General features: G+C 41.0%; 1 protein-coding gene across 1 annotated transcript in view; it reads right to left on the reverse strand.

Moving 5' to 3' along the window:
* GNAQ (guanine nucleotide binding protein (G protein), q polypeptide) overlaps positions 1-21,309 on the reverse strand; it is a 427,529-nt gene extending 406,220 nt beyond the window's left edge. The window contains exon 1 of the mRNA XM_006834931.1: positions 20,973-21,309. Coding sequence (XP_006834994.1) covers positions 20,973-21,108 — 136 coding nt within the window. The 5' untranslated portion in view covers positions 21,109-21,309. The remainder of the gene's footprint in view (positions 1-20,972) is intronic.
* Positions 21,310-27,417: the final 6,108 nt, after the last annotated feature.

Below are 27,417 nucleotides of genomic sequence, written 5' to 3' on the forward strand. Positions count from 1 at the left end.
CCTCTACTTGGTATTTACCCACAAGAAATATGAGCCATAACACGAGTAGATATATACACACCAATGTTCATAGCAGCACTATTTACAATAGCAAAAAAATGGAGACAACCAAAATTCCCATCAATTGAAGAATGGATAAACAAACTGTGGTACATACATATAATGGAGTACTACGCTACCTTGAAGAACAAAGAAGCTGCAAGCCATTGGATAACATGGATGAACCTTGAGGACATTATGCTGAGTGAAATTAGTCAGTCACAAAAGGAGATATACTGTATAAGACCATTATTGTAAAAGACTAAGAAAAAGAGGGAGCCTAGATCAGGAGGACACACAGGAAGTTAGAATCTCCACTGAGTAGTATCCAATCTGTTTGGGTGGAGCTGATGAAAGGAGATGGGGATAGGTCCCTTGTGGTACAATGGTGAATAATAGTTATCAGGACTGACTGCGAGGGATGGAAATGTAAAGGTGGATGTTTTGTAGCAAAAGGAGGAGAGTGATTAACTATGAAGTCCAGGAGATGAGGTCCCTGGAACCATCCAGGGAGAAGAGCATACTGCAAGACCCTACCCAGAGAATCAGTAACGCCAGAGATGGAGGCAGAGACAATGACGTGGAGAGATGGAGCGGGTGGGGACTCTACACCCAGAGAGGGAGAGGGGCTGTGTGCTGACAACCGGGGAGCCGGCTTGCAGGGTATACCCTTTGGTTGGTTGATTATACATGGAGGCGATTGGACCCATGGCAATGAAACAATATACGATAGTATGAATGTAAAGCTAATGTTCTCCCATGTAAACTATCACATAATTCACAATAAAACATTTAAAAAAAAGTGATCTGAAGCAAAAAAACAATATACCCAATACAAACCAAATAGCAGAGGAGGGAGAGAATTTCAAGAAACCATGAAAAAAATATATATAATAAAATAAATCAGAAACAAAAAGACTAGCCAGATCTATTATATCAACAAGTATAAATAAAATAAGCATACTTATGTAAAGAAAAAATTGTTAGGTTGAATTTTAAAAATTAAAATTAAAAAATACTATAAGAATAGCAACAACAAGAACATTAAGAATAACTGCAAATAAATGGAGCAATTCTCAAAGCAAATGGAAACAAAACTACACACTCAACACAGCTGAATTCAAAATATAACAGCATTAACTTAACATGAAAAAGTAATGCTACAATGATGAAAATTTCATTTTCATGGGTATTTTTTATGTACATCAAAATAGAGTACTTACATACACAAAGTAAATAATATCTCTATAAATATAAGAAACTGTCAAAAACACCAGGGTAATGGAAGACTCTTGTAGCTCTCATAGCACTTGGCAGATTTACAATATAAGTATGGAAATAGATGATACTTTAGAAACACAGAACCAAAATCAAATATTTCAATCATATATATGTAAAAAAGATATTTAAAAATACATTATCATTTTGACCTGAGGACTCTTGGGCCCAGAACCAGTGACATAGCCACAGAGGACTAGAGTGGAGAGTGAAGTGTGCAGCTAATAAGAGAGGGCATTATGCATAAGAACACCCACAATTGCAGATAATACCCACTTGACCTGGCTTCAATGATTGGATGATCAGAGCTAATCTAGAAGAAGAGGAAAAAAAGAGTAATCTGATACAATCTGATGAACTTGACCTACACCTATGGATGCAGTAGCTCAAAAGAGGGAACAAATCTTTATAGCGAGGATCATTCCCACACCCTCCATACACAGAGTAGACAGGGACGGGCAACTTGGACATTGGCTACCCAAAATGGGGAGGCTACAAAGGCAGGAAGTGACTGGCTTACAAGCTTTCAAGACGGAGCCTAGATCCAGAGGGCGCAGAGGAAGGCAGAATGTCCACTGAGTAGTATCCATTCTGCCTGGGCGGGGCTGATGAAAGGAGATGCTGCTCTTGTGATACAATAGTGAGTAACTGTTATCAGGACTGCTTGTGAGGGTTTAAACGTTAAGATAGACGTTTTGTAGCAAAAGGAGGGGAGTGATTGACTTTGCAGTCCAGGAGCTGAGATCCCTGGGACCATCAAGAGAGAAGAGCGGAGAGCAGGACCCTACCCAGAGAAGCAGTGACACCAGAGATAGAGGCAGAGACGATGATGTGAAGAGATGGAGTGGCTTGGGACTTTAGACCCAGAGAGGGAGAGGGTCTGTGTGCTGATGACCGGGGGACAGGTTTGCAGGGTATACCCTTTGGTTGACTGATGATGCATGGAGGGGATTATAACCATGCAATGAAATGATATACAATAGGATGAATGCAAAGCTAATGTTCTCCCATGTAAACTATCACATAATTCACAATAAAACATTTTAAAATATATATATTATCATTTAATTTCATTTTCCTCAACATTTCAAAGTCCCATTATATATTTATTATATATGGAGTCCTGGTGTGGTGCTGGAGGATAGGCACTGGACTGCTAACTGCAAGGTCACCAGCTGTTCCTTGAAAACACAGGGTTGTTGTAAGTTGGAACAAACTGTTTCGCACCTACTTCACACTGCCATCAAGTCAATCCTGACTCACAGCAACCCTTCATAGGGATTCTGAGAATATAAGTCTTTGGGGGAGCAAAATGTCTCATCTTTCTCCCAAGGAGCAGCTGGTAGGTTTGAACAGCCAACCTCGTGATTAGCAGTCCTGTACTTATATTACAACACCACCAGAACTCTGTACATACACACTCACATTTTTTTAAAAAACACCTTTATTTTAGACCAACGAGACCTGCTTCAGACCTACAAAATTGTAGCATAATAAATTTGTGTTCTTTTAAGGTACCAAGTCTGTTGTAATTTATTATAGTAACAAAAAGAAACTATAATGCAATGAAGGATAAGGAGTACTGGTGTAGCACTGTAGGATAAGCACTAGACTGCTAACCATAGAGTCTGCAGTTCAAACCCCCCAGGAACTCTCAGAAACCATATACACAGATACTATGTGTCAGAACCAACTCGACAGCACTTCATAACAACAAAGGATAAGGGAGAAGTAAGAAAAGGGGCACAATTACAATACATAGAGTAACAAAAAAAAATTATAATACTGTACCAAAATTATATGAAAAAAAAAATCCAAGTAAAATGGACAATTTCCTGGAATATATGTTATTAAAACAGACATCAAAGTAACAGAAAACCTAATTAAACTAAACTGTAAATTGTGGTATATGTTAATTCATTTTTATAAATCAGCTATTTAGAAATAATTGCATACCACTCCCAAACATTCTAAGAAGCCCTTGTGATGTTGTAAAATAAGCACTGGATTATGAATCACAATGTCAGTAGTTGGAGCCCACCAGCCATTCCCATTCCACAGGAGAAAGATGAGGCTTTCTGCTCCTGTAAAGATTTACAGCCTCGGATACCCTATACAGGGTCCCTCTGTGTTGTAACTGACTCCACAGCACATCACCACCACCACCACCACCACCATCACTTAGGTGATGATCAACTCTAAGAAATTTATCTGAAGGAAGCAAGCGTACAAAGACATTATCTATTCCTTACAACTATCACTGCAGCAGTCCAATGCTTCTTTGGCAGCAAGCATACACCAGGACTCCACATAAAATAAAATATAAATATATGAAGGGGCTTACAAATGTTTGTGGAAAAATGGAATTAGAAGATAATGGATTTTTTGAAGCCCCCTTGTATGTGTATGATTGAAATGTTTAACTGTGTCACTATGTTTGGACAGTAATAGCTATTCCCTTAACTATTATAAATCTCAAGTGCTGAGAGTTATACTAGTCTTTCATTATTTTGTTGCTATTGTTGTTATTATTATTATTGAATCAAGCTAAAAATTCCACCAATAAGAGTCAGGTGTAAAATACTGTTATGATGGTAAACCCTTAACAGTCTGCCCCCTGGAAGAAAGAACCTTGATTTGTAGTCTCTGCCAATCTCTACGGTGTAAATATTTCCACTAAGGCTGACTTCAAGGAATCAAAGTGAAGTAACTGGACACAATGTTAAAAGGAAATGTATATCATTGTTTTTTGTGAGCAGGTACAAGTGGCTACAATACAATACTGTGTGATTTGAATTTACAGTGCAATCCTAAACAGCCATAAATATGGATATTAAAGGTTTATATTGTCATGGAAATTTTTCCATTACATCCTGTTATTGTTGTTGTTAAATGTCATTTGTATAGGGTCCCCAAGAAGCAGCTGGTGGGTTTGAACTGCCAACCAGCACTGGTTCACAGCCAGTACTGATCCTACAGCACCACACCAGGATGCTTCTATTACATGCCAGTGAATGTTACTATAGAACAACGTATGCTATATAATCTGTCTAGAATTTACAATAATGTCATAGTGTGAACTTACATGTATATGTATTTAGAAAGAAGAAGACCCATAAAACAGTGACATAATCACATTACATCTAATCTAATTTCCTACCAACAGCAGTAAAACTGGCTTTTGTGGGGTATCTAAGCCAAACGAATATTTTTTCTTTAAAATAATAAAAGACCAACAAATTTAGCTTAATTTAAATTTTCAGCATTAATATAAAACAAAGAAAATGAAAAACAACAGACTAGGGTTAAGTTCTTTACAGTAAATATGACACAAGGCTAATTTCATTTTTTTATGTTCAGAACTCACAAAAAGGCAGTGGAAATGAAGAAAAAACTCACAAAATAAGAAATCCAACTGGAAACAAACATATGGGGAACCGATCAACCTCACTAGCGATCAAATATACACAAATTAAAATTATATGCCACTTTTTCCCTACTCTCTCATGTTGCTCATGTTGTTTACTGCTATCAAGTCTATTCTGTTTCAAATTGCATACAATTATTTCAGAATGTGTTTTGGGCATCTGTAATCAAGACTCAAATTTTTCCACATCTTCTGACCTAGGAAGTGATTCCTTGAGATGAATTGATACAGTGGCAGCAACAGTGGGCTCAAAGCATAACAACCATTGTAGAGATGGCACAGGGCTAGATAGTGGTTTTCTACTACACATAAGGATGCTCTGAGTTGGAACTGATTTGCTGGAGTCCTGATGTGGCGCAGTGGGCTAATGCATCAGACTACAAAATCCTTTGAACTGCAAAGTCGGTGATTCAAACTCACCAACTGCTCCTTGGAAACCCTCTACAGGGTTGCTATGGGTCAGAATCAATTCCATGGCACTTAACAACAAGAACAATATAGCAACAGGAATAACACTTTCATGAATCTATTCTAACAAGACCATATATGTATGTACGTATGTATGTGCACATGTGTATGTACTCATGCATGTGCTTTAAAAAGCTACCTCCTGAAAGAATTTCATCACAGCATTATTTTTACAATGGAAACACTCTGAGAAATCCAAATGTCCAAAAAAAAGGGCACAGAATCTAGCATCCTTTCAGAAAAAATATTTCATAGACATTTGAAATATTATTATGAAGGCTATATACCTACATAAAAAAATGTGTATAACACATATTAAATTATATATGATTTATGATTATACTTATGCAAGAAACAAAAGACTAGAAAGGATTCTGCCAAAAAAAAATAATCATGGTTCTTATAATAAATTGGTGTCTTTTCAATACATTTTTGGATTAATTTATAAATAAATTTTTAAATTTTTATTTCAAACTTTGTGTAAAAAAACTGTTAACATTATTTTGAAACTTAAAAATCACTGAAAAACAAAACATGAAAAATTAATCGAATTAAAAAGCAGAATGGATTGTCATTCTTTCGAAGGTCAACATGAAAACAACATAGAAATTTCTTAAGAATGCAAGAAAATTATTAAGTGGAACAGTATCAACTCTTCTTGAATCAAACACAACAGTTTTTCTCATTATAAACTCTTTTATTAAAGTCAACAATACCTCCAGAGGATCTACATATATCTCAAGTATTCATTTTTATTTCATCCCAAAGTGAGAATAAATTACAATATAAATTCAAATAGTAAAATACTGCTTGAGGATGCATTTATACAATAAAAAGGAAGACTATTTTTAATGAAAATTAACAATAAATCTTGCTACCCAGTGTTTCAGTACAAGCTATGCACAATGCATTAATTAATTCTGGAAAGGACACATTATAATTTGAATGGCAATTCATAGGTAGGCTCTTGGGATTTAGAAAAACCCGAGAGAAGAGTGTTCCCAAAAGCATGACCTAGAGTGGAAAGTCCTATAGAAAATGTGTTTCTCAAAGGACGTAGTTGGTAATTTTCAAGAAAACATATTTGGAGTCAGGATTTCCCTAGAGAAGTATTAGTGAACCCCTATAAAGTCCCTGGAGTCCTGATGTGGCACTGCAGGCTAATGCACTGTACCATAAGGTTGGCCATTTGAACCAAAAGGTCGGCCATTCAAGCTCACCAGCTACTTAGAAACCTTATACAGGATTGTTATGAGTTCGGACTCAATAGCACTTAACAACAACAACATAAGTCTTCAATTAAAATGTAACTCTTTACCAAGAATCGTAGGGATAGAGTAAGTACAAAATGTATCACAAACTGTCATAGCAACATAGAGCTACAGCTATCTCACCAAAGATGTGCAGGACGCATTACAAGAAGGTTTCCTTCCCTCCACCATTTTCTACTGTGTGGATCACATCTTAGATGGTGACCCAACACGCAATAGGAGAGACTACAATTTCAAAAGACATCCTATGATGCATAGAACACCACAAGGTCAGAGCCACTGTATGACAATCCATTAGTTCTTGAGCCATTAGTATGGGATTGATAATGAAAACGGAGGTTTTAAGTATCTTTTGTTCCAGCACTACCAGTTTTGCTCCCGAATTATTCAAAATTTATCTGTCTCCATTGTGAGTCAAGAAATTCTCTTAAATCAAGTCTATCATGGATAAATGTATGGCCGTTTTGAATGGTTATAATTGGAAATAGGCTTAGGGACTCTGGGCAATCCTGGAAAACAGTCTATACCCTGGGCTTGGACAGTCACCACGATGGCCCATAAATGAGAAGAGCAAAAGAGTCCATCCAATTGACAGCTGATTTTCCTCAAATAAAAATAACAAGTTGCTTCTTTATTACATGCCTCTGCCTGAGTATGTATGAATCTACCCAGCAAGAACATGTCATGCTGTTGTTGTTATTATATGTGCAGTCAAATCAGTTCCAACTCATAGTGACCTTGTATAAGGCTTCCAAGGAGTGGCTGGTTAGTTTGAACAGCCAATATTGAGTTTGGCAGTCCTTATTACTTACCTAATAATGATTATTATTATTGTGTTGTTGTTAAGAGCTGTCGAGTCGGTTCTGACCCATAGTGACTCTGTATAGGGTTTCTGCAGAGCTGGAAACAGCTGACCTTATAGTTCAAACCGCCTTTGCAGTCCAATGCATTAACCCACAGCGCCACACCAGGACTCCAATCATCATTATTAGATATCAATAACCTTGGGCAGTTGAAAGGAGCTCTATATTAGAAGAAGCAAGTCAGGAGAAAGCACATTTCCTGGGCAAGGGTCTCTCAAGAGACATTCTAACAACTTATCAGATGAACAGAGTCCACAGTACTTTCATAGATGCATCACCTTCAACAGCTGACATGAAAACATGGAGAAGCCATGGATGGTTCTTCAGAACCCTGCCTCCTAGCAGTGCTGGGCTTAGCCCATGGAACCACCTCTGGAACAAAATGGGAGAGACTACAAACAACAAAAACTTTTCCCATACCACCCAGTCCTCTTTACACTTGCTCATCTCCCAAACCACAAATGGAGAGAAAAAAGGCACAGGGTAGTGGAGCTGACAAGAAGCAACTGTTTGGACTGGGCTCTTCAGATCCAGGACACAAGTCTGACAAACACACAAGCGTAGCCATCCTTACTGGTAACACCACCTTCTACTTCTAAGTCCCACCAGGTCTCCTATTATCCTCCCTCACCCTGTGACTGTTTTCCTTTTCCCCTGTACCTGTACAACTCCAAATCTGAAACATACTTAAGTAGGTCTGAAGTTGGAAAGATAATGAGAAGGACATGGGCCAATAAGAACGTTGGAGACGTGAGATGCTAAAAGCCTGCCTGGTACCTTCAGTGAAATCAGGTGATTTGATGTTGGGTGACAGTCTACCTGTTCCCTTTTGGTCATCAATCCTTTTCTACAGAATCCAAACAACAGACACAAGAAATGGCTTTCTTTCTTCCCTCAGCTTCTTATCATGGCCATGCAGAAGTGAGGGAAGTTCAGAGGTCACATTGCTGTTGTTAAGTGCCATCAAGTCGATTCTGACCCACAGCAACCCTGTACAGGGTTTCCAAGGAGAGGTTGGTAGGTTTTAACTGCCAACCTTGGGGTTAACAGTCCAATACTTATCCTACAGGGCCACACCAAGACTCCAGAAGAGCACTGTTGTTGTTGTCATCATGTGCCATTGAGTCATTTCTGACTCATACCAACCCTGTAGTGGGTTTCCAAGGAGCAGCTAGAGGATTTGAACTGCTGACCTTATGGTTCTCAGTCCAGTACTGATTCTCAGTCCAGTACTGATCCACAGTGCCACCAGAAGAATAACATGACAATAAAACAAAAACGTATGAAAAATCATTACTTAACACTAACAACATTTCCACCATCATCTCTTTTGCAATTGTCAATGAAAGCCCCGAGAAAAAATCAGAGTGATAGAAAAAAATGGACATAAAGTAGCTCATCCAAGCTCAATGTCTAACTCAAAATCTTTCCTGGAAGGCCCTGACAAAAGGACTTGTTTTTATGTTTATATGTTTAGTGCTGTCAAGTTGGTTCTGACCTATAGCAATGCTGTATAGGGTTTCTGATGAGCAGCTGGTGAGCTTGAACCACTGACCTTACAGTTCAAACCAACTTTGCAGTCCAGCACATAAACCCACAGTGCCACACCAGGACTCTGACAAAGGGACTTACAAGTTCCAAATGCAAACTAGTAACCAGATGCTGTTGAATTAGTTCCTACTCATGGCAACTACATACAGAACAGAACTGTACTCCATAGGGCTTTCAATGCCTGATTTTTCTGAAGCACACGGCCAGCCCTTTCTTCCAAGGTACCTGAGTTAAACTCAAACCTTTAACCTTTCGCTTAACAACTGAGCCCTCTAACCATCTACATTACCCAGGGCCCAAATACAAAAGAGCCTCCCAAATATGTTTCAGTTTGAGGCATAAGGCACTCCTAGTATCCCGGCTCAAACAGTCAACCTACTCTCTCCCAAAATAGCAGGAATGGGCTTGGGCAGCAGAGATTATGTGCATGTAAATGAAAAACAATGTTTCTAACCCAAAGAGGGGAAAAAAACAAAACAAAACAAAAAAGCATTGAGTCAAAGGAAACTGCCTTAAGGGTATCTACAAAAACACCCAGTGGAGCAGAGCGGAGTCTGAACACTGCTTCTCCAGAGTTCTATCTCTGCACAGCCCAGACTATCACCCTTCCTGCAGGAAGCAAGAGCCCCATGCTGATATGACAGGAGGTTTTAGATACCATTCCCTGCGGAGATGGTAAAACTATCAGCAGCATGCCAGGCAGTGAGAGGAGAGCTCTGGACAGACAGGCTAATGCCTCACTCAGGGGCCCTCCTCACAGTTCTGTCCCCAGGAACAGGCTGGGCACCTGTGGCGCCCTGGGAGTCATCACATATGGGGAAAAAAGAGAGGAAGACCTGTTAGAAAGAGTTCAGAAGGTCCATCCCTCCCCACTGGTAAGCACTGCCACAGTCTGTCCACATGCTCTGGGGTAAGCCTCTTTTGTGCAGCCCATTCCTGCTGGGGAGGGCTGGGAACTCTTGTCTTCATCCAGGGTTGTGTTTAGGAAGAAACTGGCAGAGACACCAAAGCTGCAGAGGGGAAACGGAAGTTTCAGAGCCTCAATGGCCTGAAAGATCATTTAGTCCAATTTCTACATTCAACAAGTTTCTATACAAAAAGGAAAAGAACAAACAAACAAAACACCCAATGGTTAATTCTGTTGGGAGAAAAAAAAATCAGGTAGATGGCACAGGAATCCAAGGCTGCCTTTCAGTATAAGGTTTATAAAATAGTATGCTAAATGAAAGGTTGGAGGTTGTATCCATCCAGAAGTACCTTGGAAGAAAGGCCTGGCAATTACTTCCAAAAATTCAGTCATTATAAAAATCCTATGAAGGGCATACAGTTCTACTCTGACACATATGGGGAAGTCGAAATCAATTCCATGAAAACAGGTTTTTATACATACACAACCCAATGTGTATATCCACAAGGACTATTTACTTGCATAACCAAATTGACCTTCCTTCTCCAAGACAATCTGCCATTTTGGGGGCAAATGATTTATCAACTCTCAAAAATACAAAGGAGCTTCAAAAAATTCGTATAAAACTGGGATTAAAAGAAAGCTGGAAATTTCCCCACAAACCTTTTGAAGTCCCATCACTCATATATCACAAGAGTTACACAGACAAGAGATTTAAAGACTTGCAAAGTACTCCAGCATTCTTGTAAGAGAGCAAAAATTAAAATCACCCTGTATTATTAGAATAAGTCACAGGAAATGGGTCATCTCTCTTAGGACAAAAGGAAAATGGCATTTGCCATCTACAGAAAGAACACATACTATAATGAAACTGCTCTGAAAAGTGTATGTCCTAAAATATCAACTCACCTAGCAAGAAAACTTCCTTGCCTTGCTACCTTAAAAAAAAAAAAAATTGCGAATCAGGTCAGCCAGCTAAATTATCCTGTTACAGTGTAAAAACTAATTGCAAAAAAGAGAAACTTAATGCGTATATTTACATTGCAAGGTAAAAAGACTGTTACATATATGTTCAGAAGCACTGCAGAGAATTTGTACTTATAAATCTTAATGCAGATATGATTTAAAGTCTTCATGTTTTCTTTGACTTCTCCAGAACACTGATGTCTTAGCAAGTGATCAACAGGATGGCATAAAGACTACTTGTTGGTAAATGATGATGGCACAGAGAAGAATACTAATATCCACTCTATTTCAAATAGAAGTGACCACATATAGTGTCTTCCTTGAAGAAGTCTTTTGCCAACAAAGCAATATCTGTCATTTGTAAATTTCTTGTTACAAAGAAAGCAGTATATTCTATAGACACAAATTATGTAAACAAGTTATTTTATATCAATAAATAAACCAAAAGACCTCCTCAGATTGACTGTGTGTAAAGGAAACTAAGCTGATGTCATCCTCCTTATAAAGAGTGGAATCACAATTAGAAAGAGTTGTTTTAAAGACTCTCAAGTAACTGAGGTGAGGACCTTCACATTATTAAATGAGGAAGATGAACTATCATGCAACATATACCTACAACAACTTCCTCCCCTGTAGCAAATGCACTGCATCCTATTTGGAAACCCAGTCAGTAGCTGGTGATATAGATTATCCAGTACTGGTTCAGTAACTCCCAGCTGGCAATAGTGATCCAATCTCAATTACCTGACCTCTGGAAAAGGAATGTAGATTTCACATTTTATTCAGTAACAAAGTACATATTTTATTTTGTGGACTAAAGTCAATGTTGCTAAAGGCAATTGGTATCATCTAAAAACACAAATCTTTCTTGTAACGTATTAGAGTAACCAACTTCCCCTCCTACCAGCTCACAATCGCATGATGTTTGACAGATGCACTAACTTGGAAATTCCCTAAATCTTAAGGAACTATGCAAACCAGAAACTAAAGAACCCCATCTAAGTATGGGTAAGGACAGCAAGACAAGATACTAAATAGGTGGGTGGTATTCACATAGAAGGGTTTTCAGAAAATAGGAAGGAACCCTGGCAGGACAGTGGTTGACCATTCAGCTGCTAAATCTAAAGGTTGACAGATCAGACCCACCAGCTTCTTCGCAGGAGTAAGATGTGACAGTTGGTATCCATAAAGATTACAGCTTTAGAAACCCAATGGGGCAGTTCTCCTCTGTACTATAGGGTTGCTATGAGCTGAAATCAACTCAAAACAAGGTGTTTCAGCAAATAGGGTGGCTGTGAGTGTTACAAATGGTTAAGACATTCTGCAGCCGATAATCAAAAGATTAGAGGTATAGGTCCACCCAGAAGCACGTTAGAAGAAAGGGTTAGTAATCTACTTTTAAACTATGGAACACAGTTCAACTCTGACACACCTAGTATTACCATAAATCGATGTTGACAACTGTTTTTTTGCAAATAGCTGGAAGACTGAATAATGGGTGGATAAAACACCACATTGAGTCCTGGTGTGGCCATGTAGGATAAGCACTGAACTGCAAATCACAACATTGGTGGGTTCAAATCCACCAGTAACTCCTCGGAAACTCTTTATAGGGTCTCTGTAATTCAGAATTGACTTGACAGTACTTAACAAGAAGACACTGCATGGTTTCAAACCAGTTATTTCCAGTTCAGTAATGACAGACAAGGAGAAAATGGAATGGATTTGAATTTACAAAATGTGGGTGTACCACAACAATGACAGGAACAGGAAAAAAATACTGTTCTACACCCTGCATAGTAACCAAATTTCTTGACTTGTAGAATTGGAAACTACAATGGCAGGCTCTAAGATAGCAGCCATCTGGGCCACTGTGAATGTGTTTTGCTCTCCCCAGTCCTAGCAATGATCCAATCTTCCACATCAGATTCTTGAAATGGCTTACTCCACCTCTTCTGAAGCTCCCACCCATAATGTTTCTGCTCCAGATATCGCTGCAGTACACTCAGATTTTAAAAACTGGTATCTGTTCTGATTTCACTGTGTTGCAAATGACTGAACCAATTTGAAGCCCTAAACACCGATACATTACTCTCTGAAAACAACTAGATAGCTACAGTCACCAGTAAACCCATGGTGAGTGAAGAAAGTGTCAGCCACCGGCTGCCCCGGCAGCAAAAGAAAACACAGAAAATAAAGAGGCAAAAAATTTAAAATGAAAAAAGTTTGAAAAATGAACATAAAACCGATATACCAAAGAAATGCAGTTTCAATTTTTCTAGCAAGTGATGGTGATCAAGAAAAAGACTGTCCAAATCTGAGAAGAGACAGGATTTTGGTTCTACAAAGGGGCAAAAAAACCACGAGACTATCTCTTAGAAGGAGTCCTGGTGTGGTGCTGTAGGATCCGCACTGGACTGTTAACCACAAGGTCAGCAGTTCAAACACAACTGCCGCTCCTCAGAAACCCTATACGGTGTTGCTATAAGTCAGAACCAATTTGACAGCACTTGGGTCGGACCCGACTCAACAGCACTTAACAACAACAACAACAACAATAACATCTAGAAACGTACTAGAATATGTTTCTGAAAAATCACTATCACTTCCTGCAACAGAAAGTCTCACCCTAGTCTTTTTTCTTTTATTTTTGGATTATTAGTGTTTCCTTCTTCAAGGTTTCAAGAATATAATGGCCTTAATAACATCTTAGTTTCCAACTGCACTACAATCCATTTACATACACACTTCCTTAAAGCAACTACTTTGTTTCTGAAGCAGTCACACAGCTGACAATCCAGGATAATCCCTGTAATAAAGGTGCATGGGCTTTTCAGGTTTCAAAGTACTTGTGTGTGTAACAACAGCTTTCCTTTCAAACTGCTGGATAAGCTGCCATGTTCAACCTGAAACACTATGAAAATGTTCAAGTGGAACACTCTCCACGGAGAATGAACAGGAGACAAGCATGGAAGCAAAATGAGTCCATGTATAAAACGGAATTCCTTTTACTATGCCCCCAAAGGGCCCACAAAAACACCAAGAGTGGAACACTGAAACGCATATGGGTGATACCCATTACAAGAAAATCAGAAGTCTAAATTCACATCCTCCAATTTCTCTACTTCTCTGGGAAAAATTCATCCATCCACTCCACCACCTTCCTATCCCAGACACATCCCAGTTACTGACAATTGAGTCCCTTGGAATTGAGCAAGGCACCATACGATGTTGGCATACCAACAAGCATGAGCTATCATCTTTGTTCTCATGGAGCCTCCCATTTATTAGAAAGCTACAACTCTTATGGCCATGAATAGTTCCTCACATGATATATTCATATAAGAGTCAGGGGTTCAAATTACCAAGAGCATCTGCTTTTCCCAGTTGTGTAATCCCCCAAAAACCCCCAAGAATGGCCTTGAGATTATTTTCAATTTTTCTTCCTATCAAGATCCAACAGAAAAGTCAAAGCCAGGAAGTTTAAGTATCATGAGTTCATGTCAGTACAAACATGTCAACTAAGAAAAGACAAGAACTGTGAAATATGGTAGTAGCATTTTCTTTTGGCAAGTAAAGAACAAGGGGTATCTCACATAGCACATTATTGTGCACACTGTTGTTGTTGTTAAGTGCCTTCAAGTCGGTTAACACTCATGTTGTTTGTGTAAGTGTCATCAAATCAGTTCTGACTCATAGCGACCCTATACAGGGTTTCCAAGGAGCAGTCGATGGGTTTGAACTGCCAATCTTGTGGTTAACAGTTCAGAGCTTAACCTACAGCATCACACCAGGTCTCCATTAAGACTTACAGCAACTGTCTTTAGAGTTTCCAAGGAACTCTACAGTGGGTCAGAAGTCAACCTTGTTGTTAACAGTTCAGCACCACACCAGGATTATTAAGCACATGGCTGTTGTTGCTGTCTAGTAGGTTTCAACTCATAGCAACCCTGTATGAGGTTTACAAGGAGTGGCTGGTGGGTTGAAACCACTGACCTTGTTGTTAGCAGTCCAATGCTTATCTTACAGCACCATGTCAGGCACATGGTGGTGGTGGTGGTTATGTGGAATGGAGTTGTTTCCAACTCATAGTGACTATGTATAGGATTTCTGAAGCTGTACATCTTTACAGGAGCAGAGAATATCATGGTTCTCCCAAGGTGCAACTGTTAGATGTGAACTGCTGACCTTGCAGTTAGCAGCCCAATTCATAACCCATTATGCTACCAGAGCTCTTTATGCCAGACACATAGCAGGAACTTAATATTTGCTTATTTGACAACATTTTGTAAACAACTTCTTTTGGTATACTTAAAAAAAAAAGGGGGGTTCCTGGTATAGTACTATAGGCTAAGAACTGAACATGAACCACAAGGTTGGCAGTTCAAACCTACCAACTGCTCCTCAGAAACCCTATGCAGAGTCACTGTGAGTTAGAACTGACTCAAGGGCACTTAACAACTATAAAGTACAAAAAATGTGAAAAATGCTTAATTTCCAGTAAATGAAAAGTATGTGTTGAATAAATGAATTTGAAATATTTTCATAGTTGTTGTTGTTGTTGTTGTAAAGTGCCGTCGAGTCGGTTCCGACCCATAGCGACCACAAACAGGGTTTCCGAGGCTGTAAATCTTTAAGGGAGCAGAAAGCCTCATCTTTCTCCCACAGAGCAGCTGGTTGTTTCGAACTGCTGACCTTGTGATTCACAGCCGAACTCGTAACCACTAGGCTACCAGAGCTCCTTTTCATAGTATTTCCTTTTAAATAATATTAATCTGTTCCTAAATTTTAACTAGGAAAATTTTACAGCTAAACAGCCTGCAGTCTTTTCAGAAATTATGGCTAGGTTGAACCAGGGCTGTTTAACAACTTCTAATTTGGATTCTCAACATTTCAACTTTAGATACTTATTTTTACTTGTAAAGCCCAGATTAATGATCACCTAGGATTGATGAGCTCATTTTCAACAGCATGTCCAGGTCCTCTTTCTTCTCTTTACAGCATGGTAGATGAGAAATCCGACAGATTTTTACTTATCAGTAATGTACAAATCAAAGGTGATTGTCGAACAACTTCCTATAATTTTATTAGTAACAGCTGTTTACACAAAACAGTGTTTGGATCTGAGAATAGCTTTCTTTCATGTTACTCCATTCTGCAGAACAAGAAAAAACGTTCACTGTTTACTGTATCCTGTTATTGCCACAGATTTAATTACCAACAATCACACATTTTACCTTCTATTGCTATTTCACACTTGCCTGGGATTAATTCTGCAGAGACCTTAACATTGCTTAAAATCCATTATGCAAGTTTCTCTTTAGAAAATGTCACTGCCCTCCCCCTTCAACCAGAAAATCAGACTTTAAATTTGTTGCTACAGATACTTTTATTTCCCCCAACCCAATATACAGAGTGTAAAGGAAACAGATTCCTTCCTTCCACCTTCTTAAAGAGAAAGCAATCTTAACCTTCTTAAAATGGCTTCTCTCTCTTCCAAGATGTATTCTTTGAGCTCAATACAATCTACAATACCCGACTAAGATTCCTGTTGGTATCAAAATAGTTAACAAACATCTCCCCAAAAGGTAAATCAATATACATACTAGAATCAAAATCAGCTCGGGAAAAATCTTGTTAATTTCTTTCCCAAGAAGTATAAGTTTGCTTGGATCATGAAGAAAAATCTGCTCCTTTCTTCTGCTAAGTTTAGCACAGCACACAGCTTCACAACTGTGAAAGCTGCTTTAGGATCTTAAAAATTCATCTGAAATAGATATCATAACTACAGTCCACAGGAAGTCTACGAAAATTGAGCATAGGGCAACTCTTAACAAGTGGAGACTTTTTTTGTTTTCCAAATGACAAAGAGGTGAGTACATTATTTGTAATAAACAAAATGGTTACCAAACTGCTACTGTTCCTCTGATTCTTCATTGTAAATTTACCTAAAAATATTTGAATAGGTACAGAAGAGCTCATTTCACTGCCCAGCAGGGTTTAGATTTGTGCCAAGGATCCCACATGAATAGCCCACAGTAAGTATTGGATTGACAATTATATATGACAGATCTACACAATAAATCTACATGGTTCAATATAAAAATCATACTTGAAAGGTTTTGCAATAGACGTACAGTTTTCATTTTTATGAAGAATCTATTATTTTAATTCTTCAGATATAAACTATAAATACTACACTCCCCCCCAAAAAACAAGAAAATGCATCTACCATATGTTCTACCTATAATGTGCCCATGTAAATAACATATATACCATATAACACATATAGCACACAGAGGAAACATGCTAAAGTTTTCACAAGTCCATATAACATGTGCCACTCATTTGTGTAAAATGTGGTAAATAAATTCTGACATTGAGAAACATATTCAACAGTTGGAAGTTAGAGAAGTAGCAAAAATTAAAAATAATTGGTCCTTAAAGAAGCATTGTTGTTGTTAAGGACTGTGAAGTTGATTCCGAATCATAGCAACTCTGTACAGGATTTCCAAGGAGTGACTGGTGAGTTTGAACTGCTGACCGTGAAGTTCAAATCGACCTTCTGGTCTAGTGCTTATCCTCCGGTGCCACAGCAGGACTCAGAGAAACCTTAGAGACAAAATTTTCAGTATTTCCAGGGAGATGATATTAGGACTGATTGAGGGTTCTTTTCATTCTACAGTTGTGAGTAGCCACTCTAGACAGCAACTGTCCTTTAGGTTAATTCAGGCAATCAATACACCCACCTATTCTTCCTCCATGAATATACCCACTATAAATCCAATGACTCTACCTGAGAAGTAGTGAGAAGGATGCTTTTACTGAGATTTGTAAGAATGAATCCTCCGTACGGTCTGAATTTACCAGAGCTAGTCTTCCAAGTCCCTTCTTGCTCTGCAACTGCAGTTTGCTATATAAATGTATACATCTCAAATTAAAGTGTTTTATCTGCTTTCTATCTGTAGTTTCTAAAATTCTGGATTTAATCATTAGATTCTTGAATCTAACACCTGGAGGACATCATATTAAATTTTGAAGTATTGTCTTGTTCTCATTAATCTAATATGATTTCTTATGGTACTAAATTCCAGGATTCAATAAATAGCACACACATAAAAATAAATATCTAAAATATTTAAGTACTATAGAATAAATTTGGTACATATTGGCATAATTACTGGATATAAGTCAAAATAGCCCAAACTTTACTGCTACAATTTTATCTAGGCCTGAATTCATTGTTTTTGTTTTCTCATTTCTCAATACTACTAATATATAAACCATGTAATATTAATCAACAATGTAAACAAATGCAGGAGTCCACACATACATTCCTGTGGAACAAGCCCACTAAAATAATGTCATGCCTTGAACTAAAATTTGATTTCAAAAAAATTTTATAATATCAATATTCCAGTGATTCCTCAATTTAAATCAACGGGCAAAGAAGATTGTTATTGTTGTTGTGTCATTAGTTGTAGTCAGTTGTGACTCATAGCGACCATGCAGAGATTTTCCAAGGAGCGGCTGATGGTTTTGAACCGCCAACCTTATGGTTAGCAGTCTAGTGCACAAATTCTGCAAGCCACTCCCACCCCAGCCCCAATAGGTTTCAATTATTGCAGGAACCGGAAGATTCCGTCTACTCATCAGTACTGTACAACCATCAAGAGTTCCTCAAATGGAACCCCTCCCCAATCACCTTCACTTGTGCCACAAATCAAGCATCATACTGCTATGAGTCAGAACTGACTCCATGGCACATCACCACCACCACCACCACCACCCCTTCTGAACTCAAAAAACTTGTGAAGTCACACATCCATACTCATACGCACACCTACATTTAGTATATATTATGTCCATAGTATAGATACTCTAGTATTGATATGTTACAAAAACAATAAGCCTAGAACATGGAACTGTAACAATTCTTACAAGGTATCTAGGGATCGTATTTCTGACAGCAAGCTATATAATGTTTAAATATTATCCACAAGTGTAGGCTCTAAATTAATGTCATATTCCCCTATCACTTCTACCACCTCATAAGAGGGGGTGTCTGTATTAAAACCCTGCTTGGATATCTAACAGAAAAAAAAAAAGTTCTCCACACCAATACCACTCTAGCAGGGCAACTCTTTCACTTCATATTTTTTTCCTTCAGAAATATGCTACTTAAATATACAGCATGTAATTAAGCATCCATATGTGCTTATTTCCTCCTCCTATACATTCAAACCTAGGCCCTTGGACTAACTCCCTGGCTCAAATTCAGCTGCTGGGAAACCCAGAGCCACTGTCAATTTCAGGCACTAGGGTTGGGAGCCACTGTCAATTTCAGGCACTAGGGTTGGCCTGACAGACCTGGAATGCTTTGCTCACAGCTAAGCAGAAACAAAGACTGTCAACAAGGCACAATAAAAAGAAAGACCATTCTTAAAACAAATAATTCTAAAACACGTGCTTTTTCTCCAAAGTGAGCCCTTAAACACTCTGCATATTTTCCTTGCCTTGTTTTCTTCTCATCTTGAAAAGGCAAAAAACATTAAGTACATGTTTTCAGCCATTAAAAGCAGGTCAAAAAGGAGAACTAAAAATTTTTTTAGATCTTCAATTTTCAACTGCAATTTTCCCCTCCTCTCACTTCATTCCCTTTAGACCAACCTCTTCCCTCTCTAGGGCTTTGCATTCTGTTCTTTTATATACATGTGCACATTTATCTAATCAGGTTTCAAAATTAACACATAAAGCATGGCATGTGAATTAACAATTTGCAACTATTTGTGATCATTATATCTTGTTCATTCTTATAAATGATCCAATACATAGCATTTCAGTCCCAAAGTCAATAGGTTCCTTGAACCATGAGATGGAACGCTCAAGATAAGAAAATGCTCGCTTCTCAAACCCTGACAATGCAATATTCTTTTCTTACAGAAACGTTGGAGAAATATATTTATTAGACATGCAAAAAGCCAGAACACTAGTGCAGACATTTTTCAGGCCTGTTACTGCAAAGCTGTTTGCACTTCCTACCACAATAGCTCAGAGTTATGTCACGCTAGTTTGTATGTGAACCCTTGCTCGCCTGATTCTGAACACATTCTCTCAGAGATAATCAATAGAATTCCTATTTGAGAATGGCATTTTCTTGCTAATTTAGGGTTAAACCAGAATGCTGGACTGTTTGTTAAGACAATAAAAAGAAAATTTTGCTGCAGGCATCCCGTTTTCCTTCTAGCCCAGATTCCAAAGATATTAAAACGATGTCCATTTTAAACAAACAAAAGGTTTTATTTGTTTCCATCAGAGTAACTGATTTTCAGTAGTAACTACTGTGAATTCAGGCCTACATCTGGGTTGCCTCATTAAACAAAAGATACCCGTCGCTGTCAACAACCACACAGCACAACGCTCCCCAATCCCTCATCTTTATCTGGAAGGAACAGTACAGACGAGAAACACGCCTGTCATTATCCACTGGCCAAGAAACTCCTCTGGGGTCCCTGCTTTCGGTGGTCTGATGGCTAAAGAATAGCACTTCTGTGACATCTGGCCCTGCCTCCCCTCCCCATACATAAACCCCTTTCTTTCGAGGTTCCTTCATCGCCACTCCTTGGAGAATCCCGTTGCAAGCCTGCCCACGGTTTCCCCCTTCACTCCTGACCCCAAAATGAATTGATAATGGACACACATGCCACTCCACCGCACACCATATCCTAGCGTATCCTGGCTCCGCAAGTCACTCGTGGGGCCACACATACACAGCTCGCCATGCCACCACCCCAGTGGGTTCCGCAACACTGTTAAGTTAAATCTATCTGCCCACCTGCCCACCCCCGCGGCCAGGGCCACTCCGGAGAAGTGATTTTCCTTTTAGCAGATGCACAGCCGATAACGCACACTCATAAAGAACATCCCTTAGGGGTACCAAAAGGCACTAGGCGAGGCACCACCAGCAGGGCAGCTTGTGGGTGTGTGTGCGTGTGTGTGTGCGCGCCCGCGTGTACGCGGCCGGCCGCGCGGGTGTGGGGGGTGGCCAGGGGCGCGCCCGCGCGCCCGGGGAGGACAGTGTGAGCCACCAGCACCGGGGGCGGGGGGTGGGGGGGTCCGAAGACAGCTGCCCCGAGGGGCTGGGGGTGGCGATCGGGTACGCGGAGGCTCAAAGAGAGGGCACCAGGCAGGGCCGTACTCACCAAGCAGCAGCAGCTTGAGCTCCCGGCGAGCGTCCCGCTTGTCCCTGCGGAGCTGCCGCTCAATCTCGTCGTTGATCCTCCGGGCTTCCTTGGCCTCCTCGCTCAGGCAGCACGCCATGATGGACTCCAGAGTCATTCTTCCAAAGTGCCTCTGCTGCAGCCTCGCCGGCACCCCCAGCTCAGACGCGCGCACACACACCCTCCCGCCCTCGCTCCCCGGAGGCAGCGGTGGCCACCGAGCCCCCGCCGCCCAAGCGCGCGGCCGGGACCAGCTCGGGGAGCCGCCGTGGAAGCCGCGGCCAGGGCCGGGCCACCAGGTGGGCCGGGGGCGCGGCGGGAGCGGGCGGCCTGGAGTGGCTGCTTGGGCCGCGGGAGGAACTCGTTTGGGGGGCGCGCGAGGAAAGGCCGCCGCGCCCAGCCTCGTTCAGACGCCCGCGCCTGCTTCCTCCGGAACGGGCAGCCCGCCTGGTCCCCCGCGCCGCCGCCGCCGCTGAGACTCCCCTACGCTATGTGCCCGGCGGCAAGAGCACATCCACCCCGGCGTCCCCGCAGCGAGCGGCCGCCGACGGTTCCCCGCTCCCGGCGTGCCCGCTGCTCGCCGCCGCTTGACACGGCTCTCGGGCGCCCTCGGCCCTGCCCGCGCCCACCGCCTGGCTCGCGCGCAAACACCGCTTGCCGGCCGGCCCGCCCGCCGCGCACTCCTCCTCCTCCTCCTCCGTCTCCGCCTCCTCCGGACGCCCACCCCCGGCCCCGATTGCCAGGCGCGGAGCGGCTGCTCAGTGCTCGCCCTCCCCCTCGCCACACACACACATTTTCTTCTTTCTCTGAACTGGAGCACAGATCCGGGAGAGAGGCGGCAGCGGGCGGAGAGGGGGGAGAGAGGGAATGGACGAGGGAGGAGGGGAACCTGGAGGCGGTGCCGCCTGGCCCCTCCTGGAAGGCTTTCCTGGGCTCGCTGCCGACGCGGTGCGCCTCCCAGTGCGGCTCTGGCCTCGCCTGCGCCGATCGCCGCACTGGCCGGCCCCCTCGGGCTCTCGGGGCGCCTCCTGCTCCCGCGCTCTCCGTAGGGCCCGTGGGTGCAACAGTCACGGCCGCCCCCGGCGGGAGTCGGGGCGGGGGCTGGGTCGCCCTGGCTTGCCGACGCGCTGCCCTAAGCCGGCGGCGGCTGCTACGGGCCGGAGCCGCCGCCAACCTGCCGCTGCCGGGCCAGCCACCCGGGCGTGGTAAAGCAGGAATATGGCGTCCTCTTCCTGCCTTCCAGCCCACCCTCCTGGGAAGGCGGCCTTGACCCCTGCTGGAAGTCGCAGGAGTCAGACCCACAGAACACCTGGCGTCGGGCACACCCTGCCCAGTCCCCACCAGCGGCTGTGGCGCTAGTGTCCCAGTTTAGGACAGCGCCTTTCTGCGGCGCGGGGCAATTCCCAGCCCACCATACGTATTCTTTCCCGTTCCTATTTCTAAAACGCCATTTGGGTTGAATGTGTCTAGCGTCACTTCTGAACCTTGTTCAGTCGTAGAAAATAAGGTCATTTGAATCGAGGGGTGAGATTGGGGAAGAGAAACATTTGTCACTGGTTCTTGGAGGGTCAGGAGGAAGATTAATGGGCGAAACCATCCGCAAAGTTGCTTGAGAGAGAAATCTAAATCCTGGGCAGAAAAACGAAACTTCCCAAGTTTCAGAGCCTCCTGATGGGCTCCAACTTTTCATGCCATTGAGGTTGGTTTTCTATGTTTTTTTATTTTGTTGTTTTTTTAAAACAAAGTCGCCTCTTGTTTTTGGAAGGCATAGGATGTTTAACTGTCAAGTAATCAAACTTATTTTCCTAGACGGAGATGCAATTATGGATGACTAACCGGGCAAAGCCAAATACTGTGAGATACAGGAAAAAAGAAGATATAAAAATGAGAAAGCCAAGATTGTCCCAGTAAAATCCCACTGTAATATATATATATTACACTTTCTATTGAGGCCATTTCATTAAACGTGTGCATATTTTGTTGTGATATCCTACTGATCAATGGCACACACAAATCTTCATGTCCCTCGAGGACAAGTGAAACCCACATTACTTCCTATTCCAGTAGAACCTGACATTTATATTTTATGAGTAGATTCTCTCGTTCACATTTTATGTTTTCTCCAAGATGCCTCTGGTGCAACCTGCTGGTCCAGTAAAGCTCTGACTATTGTTACTGCTAGTCACTACACATGGGCTTCTCGGATGACAGCTGAGTAACTCCCTTCTTTCATCTGTCAGGATCCGGACACCACCCTATCTCTCACACACACACTGTAAGCCATTAAGATCAAAAAAGCCACCAAGATACAAGATCTGTTATTTTAGTACGCTTTTTTAAAGAACATTCAGCTCAGAAAATTAATAAATGTCACCTTTAACAAGAGCACAAACAGGGCAAACCTCACCCCTGTTATGCAAAAGATTCAAAAAGCCACTAGACTTGCTGCCAAATTAAAATTTTAAATGAAGTGTTTAATGAAATGAAAGATTGAAATTCAATATGCAGAAATTTCAAATGGCTTCAGGGAAAAAACTTAATGATGAGTTTGCATTCTCTAATTAATGTGTATACTTAGGTTTCAGAGAGACACAAAACAACAGAAAATCATATGACAGCAAGCTTCAAGTCTGGTTTCCTAGTCAAGGATGTGCTGAGTCGTTTGACCTAGTGATAAAAAGAAACTGTTTTCTGCAGATTGTTGTTGTTATTTGCTTTCCAGATGATTCTAATTCATGGCAACCCCATGTATGCAGAGCAGAATTGCTTCATGGGGTTTTGGAAGCAGATTATACCAGGCCTTACTTATGAGGTACCTCTTGGTGGCTTTGAACCTTGTTATTGCTGTTAAAGTGCCATTGAGTCCGTTCTGACCCATAGCGACCCTATATAGGGTTTCCAACCCTGAACTGCCGACCTTGCGGTTCAAACTGACTTTCCAATATTGCGCATTAACCCACAGTACCACACCAGGACTCCTTGTAGATATATTGAAAATTTGAACCTTGTAGAAACTTTGGAAATCTATTTTACCACCCTCTGTCACCTACCTGTCTCCAATATCTGTGGCATTTCCTGACACTTTGTAGATAGATATTTAAATAGATACAGCCAGCCAACAGGCAGTAAAGAAAACCAACAGAATAGTAGAGTCATTGTTGTCGTTAAGTACCATCCCATTGATACCAGCTCATAGCAGAGTGGTTGGTGGGTGTGAACCAGCAACTTTGCAGTTAACAATCCAGCGCTTATCTTAGGGTGCCACACCAGGAATCATAGATAGGTGAAAAGAAGGAAACAGGAAAAGAATATGCCAACTTGGAACCTAAGAAACCTTTACTTATATATCTGAAAAGCACTTATTAAACAATTATTCATGTAAGTCAAACAAAAATCCTTGCAGTAATTACTAAAGTTCTTATCCACGTTCTAAAAATGAAGCATGTTACAAAACCCCATTTTATCAAATCAGAAAATATTTATTCATTGCTTACTTTGTTTAAATAACAGGTGAAGTCACAGAAAGAGAGATCTACTAAGGTGAGTAAAATATGGTCTTGCCCTTGAGAGTGACTTGAGTCTTAAGACATACAGTTCAAGGAGTTCAAGGAGCGCACCATTCAAAGCAAGCAGCTCTGAAGACCTATAATAAAAGACACAATGAAATTAATTGTATTAAAGTAGGGGTAGAAGGAACAATGTAGACATCTTTAAAAGAAAGGAATGATGCATTCTGTTAAGAAGAACTGCAGAAGGCCTCATAAGGAAAGTAGAGGATTAATAGGTTTTCAATAAATATGCATTGATACCACATAAAAAATCATCAATTCCAAATTACCCTAAATAGATAGATGATAAAACTCCTTGAAAAATCAAGGATGCATACTAGGTAACTGAAAAAACAACACCACAAACCCAAGGAACATTGAACTCCAGAGGAAAGTGGGAAGACGATCACATCTTTGGTATGCTGAGATTGCTGTCTAGCCACACAATCATATTACTTATCCTTTGGATACTGGGGAAAGAAAAATAGAATCAACAGTCCTAGATCAGTATCATAAGGAGTGATCTTAGAGTCGAAGAGTGAAAAGACTCAGTTCTTAAAAAAGGAGCTCCTGGCAAGGGAAAGCGTGTCAAAAAGAGGCAAAAGAGCAACTCTCCTTTTGTTCTCATAACCATATAGTATGGATGCTTCATAGCTTGTACTACACCACTGAAATGTATCTACTCTCCCTCTCTTTCTCCCAGGAGCCTCTGGATTGCACAAATGGTTAAGTGCTGGACTACTAAGTAAAATGTTGATGGTTCAAACCCACCCAGAGGTACCTTGAAAAAGAAGTCTGGTAATCCATTTCCGAAAAGTCACAGCCTTGAAAATCCTTTGAATTCTACTCTGAAACACATGGAGTGGGAATTGACTCAACAGCAACAAACACCTCTCCCATGAAATTAGGGGCTGCTTGAGAATAGGAACTGTTATCTTTGAAAGAGTTGTCAGTGCCCAGCCCAGAACAAATACTCGGTGAGTGACAAAAATAAACAACCTACATCAACAACATACCAGAGGCATGCAAAGTCCTAAGAGGCTTTATAATCGATTTGGGCAGGCATCGTATGCATTCAAGAATACACAGCAAAACAAGGTGAGAAGCATTCTTGGCTAGCCCACAGCATAGGGAATGGATTGTTCAAACAATTCAAGGAGCGCACCATTCAAAGCAAGCAGAAAGTGTACTGGTATACAAGGGTCCCCTCAAAGACAAATAAAAGTCATCCTGAATTGCTGCAGATCCCACAAGAGCTGGGAAAGAGTTATGGGTGCAGTTTGCTGGCACAGCTGTTTGGTCAAGGAATAAAGTGACCATTCTCTAGAGTAAGGAAGTGAAGCTAACTCAGGAAGATTTGGAGAGCTGCAAATGGCGCCACCTAGAGGAAAGCTTGTATAACAGCCGAAAGATCAACCATGGGGTCGAGGGCAGGGGAGAGGGGAAGAAGGTGGAGAAAATACATAACATTGCAAAACCACTAAACAGACATTCCAGACAAAGTATAGTACTTCAATTACATCTCTATCGCCATCATAAAATGTTTCGGACTCTAATCAAATGTATATATTTTATGCTTGTCCAAAGTTAGCATCATCACAGGAAGTAACTGGACCTCACAGCTTAAAGGCCATCAAAGTCCATTCAATGGAAGATCGGAACAGTCTGGCCAAGTTGGAGCCAGTTTAAACTTAATATGTTACTGTAAGATAAGCACTCAACCTCAAGGTCTGTTTGAACCGCAAGGTCAACGGTTCAAACTCACCAGCCGCTCCTCAGAAACCCTATATAAGGTTGCTATGTATGAGTTGGAACCAACTCAATGGGACTTACCAACAACAATCAAGTCAATTAGTTGAGGCGCTGATGGCGCTGTTGGATAAGCATTGAACTGCTAACTACAAGGTCGTTGATTCAAACCCACCAACCACTCCACAGGAGAAAGATAAGGCTTTCTGCTTCCATAAAGATTTACTATCTCAGAAACCCTATGCAGGTCCCAACCTGAGTCAGAACCAACTCAACAGCACCTAACAACAACAAAAACAGTAAAATATGTTCCCTAAAACCATGATCCAAATGTTTTTGGAACCCAAAGAATCATAGATCATTTGGAGTAGAGTACGGGCTTCCTCCCTGCCCCGAAGGAACTATATACTGGAATCAACTGTTCCTCAAAAGTCTCTGGCTTTGAGACCTAATACTATGCCTGAGAGTACAAACTAATGGCTTTGCTCTGCAAATGTGTTCCTCATATGGTGCTTTCAAAAATTTTGAACTAGCATCCCAAACTTAAACATCAAGTGATTCACACAAAAATCTGGATGTCATTCCTGGTCAGGATCTGGCAACTAACTTCCCACCAGGCTGCTCTACTCCCCATTGTTTAGACACATGGTCCCTGAATTATGATCACTCCATAGTTAGTCAGTTCTAATGTATATCAAATACTTTTTTTTTTCTTCAGTTTTCATTATGTTTGTTGATTATCACTATCTTTATAAATCCAATCTGTATGTCAGCATAAGGGTTCTAACAATGAAATCAGAGTTGTAATAACTATCAGGCGTGTGCCTTGTTCAATTGTCATTGTTGTTAGGTGTCTTCGAGTCAGTTCTGACTCAAATAGGGTTTCTGAGGCTATGAATCTTAACAGGAATAGAAACGCTCATCTTTCTCCCACAGAGTAGCTGGTGAGTTTGAACTTCCAATCTTGTGGTTAACAGTCTAGTGCTAATCCGATAGCGCCGCCACTACTCCCTTGCAACAGGGTTAGAGTTGAACATTGCTCAACTTTCTGTCCTTTACAATCTCCTACACCAATACACAGAATCATTGTATCAAAAGGAAATGGTTAATGTCCAACCATTTCAAGAGGT

The sequence above is a fragment of the Chrysochloris asiatica genome, unplaced genomic scaffold, assembly GCF_000296735.1.
Source record: "Chrysochloris asiatica unplaced genomic scaffold, ChrAsi1.0 scaffold00014, whole genome shotgun sequence".
In the NCBI taxonomy this organism is placed as follows: Eukaryota; Metazoa; Chordata; class Mammalia; order Afrosoricida; family Chrysochloridae; genus Chrysochloris; species Chrysochloris asiatica.